This window comes from Trachurus japonicus, chromosome 10 (genome assembly GCF_045865225.1).
Source record: "Trachurus japonicus isolate A0001 chromosome 10, Traja_1.0".
Lineage (NCBI taxonomy): Eukaryota > Metazoa > Chordata > Actinopteri > Carangiformes > Carangidae > Trachurus > Trachurus japonicus.
In genome coordinates, this window is record NC_140916.1 from 483,365 (window position 1) to 497,707 (window position 14,343).

Sequence of the window (14,343 nt, forward strand, 5' to 3'; positions counted from 1 at the left end):
CCCATAGGGCCCCATTGTGAACCCGGAAATGTTGAGTACCCCCAAAGTTTTTATGTTAGAAATAGAATAGTAGTATGGGTCCCCAGTATTACAGAAACTGTAGCCGGATGCTAACTTATATATATTGGGCATATTAGCATAACTGACATAATTAGCATTAAATTAGCATACTTGCCTATATGGGCAATATTTCAACCATAAATTGACTTGGCTGATCTGGGGCAATATTGGAGTGGTTTTAGGGGATTTATTGATGATGCTGAATCCATTTTCTGACATTTTTCAAAATTCAAAATGGCTGTCTAAACAGGAAAATGCACCCAGAATTTTAAACCGCCAGTGGGCCGATTTTGATGGATTTCAAAATCTGGTCATCGGTTTAGACAGCCATTTTGAATTTTGAAAATGTCAGAAATGGATTCAGCATCATCAATAACCCCTAAAACCACTCCAATATTGCCCAGATCAGCCAAGTCAATTTTGATGAAATATTGCCCATATAGGCAATTATGCTAATTTATGCTAATTATGTCTGTTATGCTAATTGTCCAATATATATAAGTTAGCATCCAGCAGTTTCTGAATACTGGGGACCCATACTATCTATTTCTAACATAAAACTTTGGGGTACTCAACATTTCCGGGTACTCATTGTTGGCAAGTAGACTAATACTGTATATATCATCATATTTTGTGCTGCATCAAGTATTTCAACTACTATTTAGGTCATTTTTTGTAGTTTAACTACGCAATTTACAAACTACAGTTTTGGCCAATAACATGAAATATTTTATTAAAGAAAGGCCGGTAAAACTTTATAATAAGTACACACTATTAAGCATTAATAAATACTGAATTCTTCATATATAACGCATGAATACTCATTAGTATGTAGTTTATAAACACAGTTAGTACTGATCAGTGATGAGTAAGACATTATAACTGTGTTTATAAACTACATACTAATGAGTATTCATGTTGTAAAACAGATGAATTCAGTATTTAATGCTGAACTAACCCTTTATTATAAAATGTTACCAAAAAGACCTACAGTATATAATTAATATACATTTTATTTTGCCATTATTGTGTTCCATGTGATGTGATGAGCTGCCAAGCCAGCGCCGCCTCTGATTGGCCGGCCAACACACAGCGATTTGAATATGTTGACCTCTTTGCACTGCAAAAACTCAAAATCTTACCAAGAATATTTGTCTCATTTCAAGTCAAAAATGTCATTTCTAGTCAAAACAAATCTAATTCTACTTAAAATCAGACTCATCACATTAAAAAGCAGCTTGTTTTTAGACACTTTTTACTTCTTTCAAGCAGATTTTCACTTGAAATAAGTAGAAAAATCTGATAGTGGAGCAAGTTTTTCTTTCTTATTACAAACACAAAAAAAAACTTGCTTTCACTGGCAGATTTTTCTACTTATTTCAAGTGAAAATTAGTTTGAAACAAGTGAAAATGATCTAAAAACAAGTTAATTTTTAGGTGATGAGTCTTATTTTAAGTGGAATGAGATTAGTTTTGACTAGAAATGAGACATTTTGACAAGAAATAAGACAAATATTCTTGGAAAGATGTAGAGTTTTTGCAGTGTGTATTGTTCATTACATTCTTTGTCGACTGCTTTACGTTTCTGAGTTACAAGTGGGAAGAGTCAGTAGTTTCAATACTTTACCAGAGCGATAATCTGCTCCAAACTGCTGCTTGATGCTTGTTTTACACCAGATACCAAGAAATGCTTGTTCTTATATCTGTAGTTCTCGACTGGTTGTGTAGATAAGTTGTGTAGACTTATTCTCTTTTTATCCGTCTGTGTGGATTTGTTCGTAGTAACGCTGGGTTACCTCGTCTTTATCGACCAATGAAAACGTCTGGACCGGGTGAAGGTTTTAAAATGTGGCCCAACTGAATTTGTAGTAGAATAGATAAGATATACATACACTGCAAAAACTCAAAATCTTACCAAGAATATTTGTCTTATTTCTTGTCAAAATGTCTCATTTCTAGTCAAAACTAATCTCTTTCCACTTAAAATAAGACTCATCACCTAAAAATGAACTTGTTTTTAGATCATTTTCACTTGTTTTAAACTAATTTTCACTTGAAATAAGTAGAAAAATCTGCCAGTGAAAGCAAGTTTTTTGTGTTTTCTTGTAATAAGAAAGAAAAACTTGCTCCACTATCAGATTTTTCTACTTATTTCAAGTGAAAATCTGCTTGAAAGAAGTAAAAAGTGTCTAAAAACAAGCTGCTTTTAATGTGATGAGTCTGATTTTAAGTAGAATTAGATTAGTTTTAACTAGAAATAAGACAAATATTCTTGGTAAGATTTAGAGTTTTTGCAGTGTGACGTAATAATCTCTGTGTGACGTCGTGCATTGCAGTAATAGAAAAGAATGAACGAAGGAAGAAGAGGAAAGAGGAGATGATGTGATGTCATCATCATATACTGTGCACTTTATTGTGAAAGGGCAGAGTAGTTTCAGAATAAAAGTCCTGCACTGCACTACAGTAGGTTTTGTGTTAAATGACGGAAACGAAACGTGTGAGACGAGCGACATCCCTGCAGGTGTGTGTGTGTGGTTGTGTGTGTGTGTGTGGTTGTGTGTTTGTGTGTGTGTGTGTGTGTGTGTGTGTGTGTGTGTCTCGGTGTGTGTGTGTGTGTGTTGATCCACTAATCTGACATGAATCTACCTCCTCTCTAGATGATTAAAAGCGCCGAGCTAACACGACACGACACGACACACCCTGAACTCACACACACACTGCTTTATGGAGCAGATTACATCTCTCACACACACACACACACACACACACACACACACACACACACACACACACACACACAGACACACAAATAGACACACACGCAGAGAAAGAAAGCAAACAGTCACCAAACAAACAGACAGACAAACATGCAAATGCAAAAAATCTCAGTCAGGACGGTCACGTGCACACACACACACACACACAGACACGCACACACACACAGACACACACACCCAGAGCTGTCATTGTGTCATTGTGTCATTGTGTTGTGTTGTTGATGCTGTAAAACCCTGAAGGTCAGTGAACGCCTCGTGGCGACCTCGCTGTGATGTCACAGATGATGATGTCACAGATGATGATGATGGGATGGATTGGTCCATAGATACAGTAGCTACAGACACATGGATGGTTCCCCTGGTTACTATAGCAACACACACACACACACTCTTGGTTGTTTCATTTAGAGTTTTTTTTTTTTTCAGAAAAGCAGATTTTCACATTTAGTTCAGTTTCTGTGTGTGTGTGTGTGTGTGTGTGTGTGTGTGTGTGTGTGTGTGTGTGTGTGTGTGTGTGTGTGTGTGTGTGTGTGTGTGTGTGTGTGTGTTAGGTGTATAAACAGAGGGAATATGGGAGCGAGGCAGAGCAACATGCTGACAGGCAAACACACACACACATTCTCTCCCTGCAAACACACACATGTACACAAACACACACACACACATTCTCTCCCTGCAAACACACACATTTATACACACACACACACACATAAACACACACACACACACACACACACACACACACACACACACACACACACACACACACACACACAAACAAACCGTCACACGGAGTGAAAACTGAAAACGCTCCGAGGCGACAAGACAATACTGAGTAAATATACACACACACACACACACACTGAGCCTCAGGTGATTTCTGACCAGGCTTCCATTCCTCCATCTCTCCATCCCTCTCTCCTCTCCTCTTCTCCATCTCCATCCCTCCTTCCTTCCCTCCTTCCACTCTGAATATATTTCATCTCATAATGAAACTTGAACAGTCGGTGGCTGAGAGGAAGAATACAGATGAGAGGAGGAGGAGGAGGAGAGGGAGGAGAAGGAGAGGAGGAGGAGGAGAGGAGGAGGAGGACATAAACCAGCAGTTAAATGACCATAGAGGGTTAACAGAGTGGGTAAGGGGACCAACAGATCACTGAGAAGTTATAAAGAGCTACAGTGCTAGTTAAAGTGCTATGTGCCAAAGTGACGAGTGCATAAGTGCTAGATTGAATACCCAGGGGGCAAAGCAAAACAACAGACACGGAGCGTTGTAAAAGGTTTGACGGCAGAAATGATCTGTAGGAAGTTGAAGGATTAAAACCTGGGTGGACAACCTGGTCAACTAGCTGCTGGAAAGATACATCTCCAAACAATGCAACACCTGTTGTGAAAAACTATAGAGGAGACCGTTGGCCACAGCAAGTGGAGCTTTGGAGATAGAAAGACTGTCTGGGACTCAGATGGAAGCTGATGAATTAAGGAAGTTTTCTATATACATGTTAGGCATAGATATTCTCCATAAAGTGCTGAAAAATAATAATTTTCATGAGAATTTGTCAGGCGAACAGTACTTTTTTTGTCTTTTTTGGGATGTTGAGGGTGATATCTTAAAATTGAGTTGCAACAAACCCCAGAATCTTTTTTTCCTGCCTCCCCCTATGTGTCAAGATACTCTCTGCCAAATGTTGTAGTTGTCTGACTATTTATGCCATTGTAGTACCTAAATATTTGCATTTACATCATTTCACCAGCAAAATGACCCAACAAAGGGTCTTTTTGTCCCCTGTATCTTTCCAGCAGCTAGTTGACCAGGTTGTCCACCCAGGTTTTAATCCTTCAACTTCCTACAGATCATTTCTGCTGTCAAACCGTTTACAACGCTCCCTGTCCATTTTTCAAAAAAATGGGATTTTGCCCCCTGGTAGAATTGAGTTTGATTGCACGATGCCCCAATAAAGTGCAGGATCGACTTAAACTGCTCCATCCCATAGTAGCACACGACTGCTCACTATGAAGATGTGTCCAATATTGCACAAAGTTTGTATCCATAGCTACTTCAGAAACTTCCTCAGAAACAAAAAGCTTCATTATTTCACTGTTTCACCGTCGACTCAGAGTTAGAAACTTTACAGCTCAGAGCTCAGAGATGTCTTCTTCCTCTTCCTCTTCTTTCCTCTTCCTCTTTCTCTCTCTGTTTAAAGATGGCCGACCCTCCTCCTCCTCCTCCTCCTCCTCCTCCTCCTCCTCTTCCTCTTCCTCCTCCTCCTCCTCTTCCTCCTCCTCCTCCTCCTCTTCCTCCTCCTCCTCCTCCTCCTCCTCCTCCTCCTCCTCCTCCTCTTCCTCCTGGGGGCGTGTCGTGTCAGAGTATTTTCTATATCAGTTTAATAAAGTGAAGCAGCAGCAGCTGATGAATCTTTAATGTCTCAGAGTCGTTGTTGCATTTTCTGCTGACGACTGCAGCTCAGCTCTCATCTGCAGCCTGACACTTCCTCCTCTTCTTCCTCTTCCTCTTCCTCCTTCTCCTCTTCTTCCTCTTCCACAGTCACAGTATTACAGCACACTGCAAAAAAAAAAACTGTTTTTAGACACTTTTTACTTCTTTCAAGCAGATTTTCACTTGAAATAAGTAGAAAAATCTGATAGTGGAGCAAGTTTTTCTTTCTTATTACAAACACAAAAAACTTGCTTTCACTGGCAGATTTTTCTACTTATTTCAAGTGAAAATTAGTTTGAAACAAGTGAAAATGATCTAAAAACAAGTTCATTTTTAGGTGATGAGTCTTATTTTAAGTGGAAAGAGATTAGTTTTGACTAGAAATGAGACATTTTGACAAGAAATAAGACAAATATTCTTGGAAAGATTTAGAGTTTTTGCAGTGCAGGATTCCAGACTAACATGTAATTTTAGGAGCTCAAGCTGAAGATTTAGAGGCGTGCACTGTAAAAATCGACTTGCAGAGAAAATATTCACATTTCCATTTCCTTTTCGTTGATGATCCTCACACACACATCGACACGTAGAGTCCATGTTCTTTGAGTCGACACTTTCATGTTTCACCAGTGTTTAATTAAAAAAAAAAAAAGAAGAAGCAAATTCACTGGTTGCACAAGAGCAAGTTAATGAAAATGTTTCTTGCACTGTCTCAAATTTAAGGGTCTAAACGTCTCCACTGAGGGTTAGAACAGATTCTGACAGACTGTGATTTTTTTTTTACCTTTTTGCATCTGCAGATTTTGTCCTGAAAGGAAAACTGACCGACAGAGACTAAAAACTTCTGTTTGATTTTGCACTTTATGTATTAAAAGGTCGAATATTTACCTTTATTCTGAAGGAGCTTTAATACAAACATCTACCTTTATTTTGAAGGAGCTTTAATACAAACCATGGCCTCCATTCTGATCACTGGTCCTCGACCTCGGCCATTGTTGTTGTCGCTGCAGAGCTTCAGACTACAGCTGCACTGCAAAAATTCAAAATCTTACCAAGAATATTTGTCTTATTTCTAGTCAAAACTAATCTCATTCTACTTAAAATCAGACTCATCACATTAAAAGCAGCTTGTTTTTAGACACTTTTTACTTCTTTCAAGCAGATTTTCACTTGAAATAAGTAGAAAAATCTGATAGTGGAGCAAGTTTTTCTTTCTTATTACAAACACAAAAAACTTGCTTTCACTGGCAGATTTTTCTACTTATTTCAAGTGAAAATTAGTTTGAAACAAGTGAAAATGATCTAAAAACAAGTTCATTTTTAGGTGATGAGTCTTATTTTAAGTGGAAAGAGATTAGTTTTGACTAGAAATGAGACATTTTGACAAGAAAGAAGACAAATATTCTTGGAAAGATGTAGAGTTTTTTGCAGTGTGGTGTGGTGATGAGTTCAGGGAGCGTTGGAGCAGCTCGTTGGTTGACTTGTGACAGGTTGAGTTCACTTCACTGTCTGTGGGATTTCTCCCCTCTTTGTCTCCGTATGAATGAACGTGAGACTGTGTGTGTGTGTGTGTCTGTCCGTCAGACAAACCGGCGTAGACGTGCGTGTCCTTTTAGCCGACGGTGGAAGCGTTGTAGTGTTGCGTTATGAATTAATCCACAACACACTTGTCTGAAAGGATCGGGCTGTAGCTGTAACGACGACATCTGGCAGCTCCACTTCCTGAGCTCATCAAAACTTAAACCTGAGAGCTCAGACGAAACAGACACGCTCGGACAGCACGGCTCAGCATCCCAGCTCTGATCGCCGTGACGACAGGAACACGTCTGTCTGTCTGTCTCGGGGTTGACTGATGCTGACGAGACGTTTATACTTTAAACCAGAGGTCTTCAACAGGGGGTAGGAGGGGGGTCGCGAAAGTTTTGGTTGAGGGAAAAAAAATATGAAAAAAGATATGAAAGTTATGAAAAAAAGATCCATTGTGAATATAGGGGTGTTCCCTGCTGCTGAACATCTGATTTTTTCATTGAAGTCCTTTGTTTTCCTATAATATAAGTGTCAGGCGAGACTTTGTATTGTATCTGATACAAACAGTCATGTTGAAGTTTGAAACAAGTGAAAATGATCTAAAAACAAGTTAATTTTTAGGTGATGAGTCTTATTTTAAGTGGAAAGAGATTAGTTTGGACTAGAAATGAGACATTTTGACAAGAAATAAGACAAATATTCTTGTAAAGATGTAGAGTTTTTGCAGTGTATTGTTTGCTCTAATTAGACGTCGATGTCGTAGGCTACTTCATGTGAGTCACGTAGAGAACGAACCGCCTACGGTCACGTTTAATGATCTTTTCCTCTTAACCGTGGTTCATCTTCAGCGCTGTGATGCTACGGCTCAGCTAGAGTTGCGTGTGACTATATATATATATACTGTATATGTGTGTGTGTATGTGTGTGTGTGTGTGTGTGCCCTGCAGCGTCTCTCACACTGTGACAGGGAGAGTAATTGGCCATCAAAATAATCCAGACCCCTTCCTTCATTCCCAGCTCGCCGCCGCCGCCGGCCACTGGAATTAGACACCGAGTTTAGTCAGGGACATTTAACACAAACCCTGAGTGTGTGTCTGTCTGTGTCTGTGTGTGTGTGTGTGGGCCTGAACTGATCCATCCTCTGGACTTATTATCAGACATTACTACTGTTTTTTTTTTTTTTTATCCACTGCACCGCCGTTTAAACTGAGGCTGATGAAGAGCGGGTTCAGTAATAATGATGGGATTACAGTAATCAGATTACTAAAGACATGTATCTGAGTTAGCATGCAGCCGAGGGGGGAGGGGGAGGGTGGAGAGGGGCTAATTACTGCACAGACAAAGATTTTTTAATAGTTTTGTGGACGTGGAAAGTGCAGAGTTGTGTTTTGTGTTGTAGCGAGCAGCAGCAGCTTAAAAGTCCTGAATGTGCATCATGAGGGGGAGAGACCGGGATCATGGGGGAGGAGGGGGGAAGGAGAGGAGGGGGGAGGGGGAAGCTCTGAAAGAAAAAATGGATTTACTGTTTTTTATTTTATCTCGATGATTCCAGAAGAAGAAAAACATCAAACTCAGCTGTTATTGATCCTTTTGTTTTCATTTAAATGTCCATCATTTATCTCAGAGCCGGTTATGTCACTGAGCTGAACGTTTGACAGGAATCTCATTGGTGGAGTTTCTACATGTTGAACACACACATGAACGTGTCTGTCTGTGTGTTATAATCACATCAAACCAACAGCAAACAGCTTATTATTAGCCTACTACAGTTACACAATAACACAATAAACATTTTACACTGCAAAACTCAAAATCATTCCAAGAATATTTGTCTTATTTCTTGTCAAAATGTCTCATTTCTAGTCAACACTAAACTCTTTTCTCTTAAAATAAGACTCATCACCTAAAAATTAACTTGTTATGAGATAATTTTCATTTGTTTCAAACTAATTTTCACCTGAGATAAGTAGAAAAATCTGATAGTGAACGCAGGTTTTTTGTGCTTGTAATAAAAAAGAAAAACTTGCTCCACTGTCAGATTTTTCTACTTATTTCAAGTGAAAATCTGCTTGAAAGAAGTAAAAAGTGTCTAAAAACAAGCTGCTTTTTAATGTGATGAATCTTATTTTAAGTAGAATGAGATTAGTTTTGAGTAGAAATAAGACAAATATTCTTGGTAAGATTTTGAGTTTTTGCAGTGTGTTAGACACTCAGATCAACAGCTGTGGATGCTGCAGACTCCACATGTCCAGATGTGGAGCTGTATGGGCCGGATTCAAGCTAGTGTTTGACCAAACTATGACCAGTGTTGGGCCAGATACTTACCGGTGTTGGGCCAAACTCTGACCAGTGTTGGGCCAAACTCTGACCAGTGTTGGGCCAAACTCTTACCAGTGTTGGGCCAAACTCTGACCAGTGTTGGGCCAAACTCTTACCAGTGTTGGGCCAAACTCTTACCAGTGTTGGGCCAAACTCTGCCAGTGTTGGGCCAAACTCTGACCAGTGTTGGGCCAGATACTTCCCAGTGTTGGGCCAAACTCTGACCAGTGTTGGGCTGGATACTTACCAGTGTTTGACCAAACTCTGACCAGTGTTGGGCTGGATACTTACCAGTGTTTGACCAAACTCTGACCAGTGTTGGGCCAAACTCTGACCAGTGTTGGGCCAAACTCTTACCAGTGTTGGGCTGGATACTTACCAGTGTTTGACCAAACTCTGACCAGTGTTGGGCCAAACTCTGACCGGTGTTGAGCCAAACTCTGACCAGTGTTGGGCCAAACTCTTACCAGTGTTGGGCTGGATACTTACCAGTGTTTGACCAAACTCTGACCAGTGTTGGGCCAAACTCTGACCAGTGTTGGGCTGGATACTTACCAGTGCTTGACCAAACTCTGACCAGTGTTGGGCTGGATACTTACCAGTGTTTGACCAAACTCTGACCAGTGTTGGGCCAAACTCTTACCAGTGTTGGGCCAAACTCTGACCGGTGTTGAGCCAAACTCTGACCGGTGTTGGGCCAAACTCTTACCAGTGTTGGGCCAAACTCTGACCAGTGTTGGGCTGGATACTTACCAGTGTTGGGCCAAACTCTTACCAGTGTTGGGCCAAACTCTTACCAGTGTTGGGCCAAACTCTGACCAGTGTTGGGCCAAACTCTGACCAGTGTTGGGCCAAACTCTGACCAGCGTTGGGCCAAACTCTTACCAGCGTTGGGCCAAACTCTGACCAGCGTTGGGCCAAACTCTTACCAGTGTTGGGCCAAACTCTGACCAGCGTTGGGCCAAACTCTTACCAGTGTTGGGCCAAAGTCTGACCAGTGTTGGGCCAAACTCTGACCAGTGTTGGGCCAAAGTCTGACCAGTGTTGGGCCAAACTCTGACCAGTGTTTGACCAAACTCTGACCAGTGTTGGGCCAAACTCTGACCAGTGTTGGGCCAAACTCTGACCAGTGTTGGGCCAAACTGAGGCCGGTGTTGTTTCAGGGCCTAAGTTAAACTGTAGAAGACAGAGCTGGACGTGTCTCTGTGTGTTTCTGTATTTTGAGTCTCTGACTTTGATGCTCCTCTCTGAGACGACGTGACGTGATGTGATGTGATGTCCATTGTCCGGAGAGATGAGGACGTCCTCGTCTCCTCTCTTCTGACTCCACTCCTGTAATCACATTTGTGTTTGTTCGAGCCGGTAATGGAGCCAATCGGTGACGACCTGAACGCTGTTTATTTATTTACCGTCACCTTGACTCGCTCATCGTCTGAAACAACGAGGACCTTGAAGGCAGCGAGACCAGAGAGGACGACTCCTGTCTTCATTAACAACTGTCCACACATCCTTGGTTCAACAACGTGACCGATTGATGATTTTACTGATTTTATCGTCACAACTTCCTGTTCGTGTTGCGTTCAGGGTCCCAGCAGAGAGTCGTTCATCTCAGACTGACTCTACTCTCTGTGCTGGCGGCTGAATTACTGTAAAACACAGCGATGTCGTGAGGTCGTTGACGTTAACGATGTTTAATAACGTGACTCATGTGATGATCTCTGACCATGTGTGTGTGTGTGTGTGTGTGTGTGTGTGTCCTCTGCAGGTCCACCTGTCAACGTCACCTGCAACATTTTTATCAACAGCTTCGGCTCCATCGCAGAGACGACAATGGTAAGATCAGATTTTATTATTATTAATATTATTATTATTATTACCAATATGACTGTGTGTGTGTGTGTGTGTGTGTGTGTGTGTGTGTGTGTGTGTGGATGATTGGGTTGCTAATGGAAACGGTCACATTTTGGTCTCGGCTTCATTTCAGCCTCATTCCTGCACAGAAAAATGTGATTAATTTAAATGGTTGTGTGTTCGCTGCATCCAGAAGATTCATTTACACTTCCTCTCTGAAGGAAATTACAAAATAAAAAGCCACACACAGACACACACACACACACACAGACACACACACAGACACACACACACACACACACACACACAGACACACACACACACACACACACACACTCTGGCCCATCAGTGTTTAGAGTCTCCGCCTCATTGAACTCGTCTTCGTCTCCAGTTCATTAGAAACAGAGAATCACGGCCGTTTGACGTTTACACAACAACAACACATCGACTGTGACGCTGGAGGGGTAGGGTGTGTGTGTGTGTGTGTGTGTGTGTGTGTGTGTGTGTGTGTGTGTGTGTGTGTGTGTGTGTGTGTCTGTGTGTGTGTTATGTTAATATAACACAATCTAACCTTCAGCAACGAGGCCTTAAGCTGCTACGACGACGTCAGACTGACATGATGTGAATACAGAAATTAGATGACAACTAACAACGACTACAATAACAACAACCAGAATAATAATATTGATGATAATAATAATAATAATATTTAATCTTCCAAACTATTTACAGTTTGTGTTTGTCACATTGTGTAATAACTATAATGAAGTATTGTTAAATATTATTAAACATGAATGAATCATTTATGAATCATTCTTCCTACACTGATGTGAATTAGTCATAATTTATAAACACAATTACTAATGTTTAATAATAAATAATTAGTTTGAATGAATAAAAAAAGACATACTATAAAATCAAAAACATGTGTTACAGTGTCCTGAAATACAAACAAGACAACTTATAAATAATGATTCATGATTAATAAAAGTGTTCTATCAATAACAAACTAATAAAGATGAACATTTAGAGTTGTAACCACGGCGAGTTTATCACCAGGAGAGAGACAGGAAATAAAATATTCAGTACTGACGTTCAAATTAAAACGAGATTCTGAAGTTATGTAAAAAAAAAAAAAAAAAATTCATAGAATAAAAAACAGGATAAATATTTAAATTAATAATAAAAATATTCTTGTTCTTCAATATGAAAAAGTAGGTAAATAAATATAATTGGATTGAACAGACGACCTTCAAACACGTTTATATTGTTTATATAGAGACGGTAGCAATAACCTGAGCTAGGAGAAGAAAGAGACTAACATAAAGAGAGAGGAACAGAGGACGGGATGAAAGGATGAAATGATGGGATGAACAAAGGATGAGAGAGAGAGAGGACTCCCCATGAAACACACACACACACACACACACACACACACACACACACACACACACACACACCGTGAAGCTGCTGCTGCTGCAGATTCTCCTCGTGCAGAACAAACTCGCTGCTTTTTCTCTCCTGAAGAAACTCAATCGATTCCTGTGACAGAGAAAAGTAAAGTCCACGTTTCTTCTATAATAACAGATAATAATGATTATAATAATAATAATAATAATAATAATACATTTTATTTATTTAGAAGCATCTTCAGGACAGTTTACAAATAAAATAATAAAACATTTGGAAACATAAATAACTCAAATATAAACTCATGAAACACATGAATAAATATGTATATACACATATCATTAGAATTTCCCTGCTAGATGAATAAAGTTTTCTCTATTCTCTATTCTATAAACATATTATCTATAAATTATCTATCTATCTATCATATAGGCTACAGTACAATAATGATTGAATAATAATAAGAACTTTATCAGTTTCACATCAGAACTGTAGCATCGAGTGTTTCACAGGTAAATTCACCTGCAGCTGCTTCACGAGATTAAAATAATATATTAAAAACAATTAAATTATTATTAAAATGATTTATAATGTGTATAAACATTGTGTAACATATATATATATATATCTAATAACATGGTTTATAAAGCTTGGGATGTGGTGGTGTGTTCAGGGTCGGCTCGTAGAACTGAGCTTCACTCTCGTCTCATCTCATCTCAGTGAAATAATCAGATTCATCCGGTTTCATCGAAGCAGAAAATCAACTTTAAGTTGGAAACGCAGAGTGAGCAGGAAGCTGAGGAAGCAGCCGAGCTACGGACACACACACACACACACACTCACACACACACACACACACACACACACACACATAGACACACACAGACACACACGGTGATAGATGGAGCTGGTAGAATGGTGCAGAGCTTGTTCCAGTCCCGCTGGTACACGGCTTTATTCCTGTTTCAGCAGCTCACACACACACACTCACACACACACACACACACACACACACACACACACACAACCACACACACACACACACACACTGACATAGACACACAACCTCTTCTGTCTCTCGCCCTGTCATTGGTTTTTTCCTCCCTCCCCCTCTCGCTGCCTCTGCTCTCATTCTTATTCTTATAAGACGATTTATATATATACTGTATATCATATATATATATATATATCAAAAGAAGGTGATTCAGAAAACTTGAACTTATCAATAAGATAATAACTAAACTAATCAATATAAAATCAGTATTTATTGATTATATCTTATATTATTTGCTTTGTGTTTTCTCCTCTGTCTCATCAGTTCATCAGTTATTAACCATCTCTCTCTGTGTGTCTGTGACTGGTGTTAATAAGATTCATTGTATTTTAATCTCTGTTGAATTCACTCTGGTCACATTTCAATGTTTTTAGTTTTATTTTTAAATTAAAATCAGATTTAATTAATGAGTGTCTTTGTAATAATCACAGCCCAGTGGAGGTGAAAGCTGTTTCAGACTCTATAGGTCACATTAACAACAACTAAAGACACTTTATTGATGCTCAGGACGTTACAGAGAATAAAGTACTAGAGCTGTAACTAACGATTCATTTCATTATCTATTAATCTGTTGATTATTTAAACGATTAATCGATTAGTCGTTTGGTCAATAAAATGTCTTGTTTTGTCCACAAACCAAAGAGAGACTCAGTTTATCGTCATAAAGGAACAAAGAAACCAGAAATATTCACATTTAAAGGAGAATTCCGGTCATTTTTGACCCCTAAGTCGTTGTCCTGATGGTCACCCAGTGTTGGTTGGAGCAAAAAACGCGACTAAAATTGATGCAGGCAAACCGGAGTTACCATGGCTAGGGATAGCCACATCAGATATCTCTGGTACATGACTGAACTCATATAGTGGAGAGTAGAAACAGTAGAAACTTTGTGTTTTTAACTCTGAAACATCCC

The 14,343-nt window shown here is 39.6% G+C and overlaps 1 protein-coding gene across 4 annotated transcripts in view; it reads left to right on the top strand.

Annotated features, from left to right (window-relative positions):
• Nucleotides 1–14,343, top strand: part of glra1 (glycine receptor, alpha 1) — a 161,746-nt gene that overhangs the window by 84,718 nt on the left and 62,685 nt on the right. For all 4 annotated transcript variants that reach the window (XM_085788938.1, XM_085788939.1, XM_085788940.1 and 1 more), the window contains one exon: nt 10,883–10,950. In XM_085788938.1, coding sequence (XP_085645064.1) covers nt 10,883–10,950 — 68 coding nt within the window. The remainder of the gene's footprint in view (nt 1–10,882; nt 10,951–14,343) is intronic.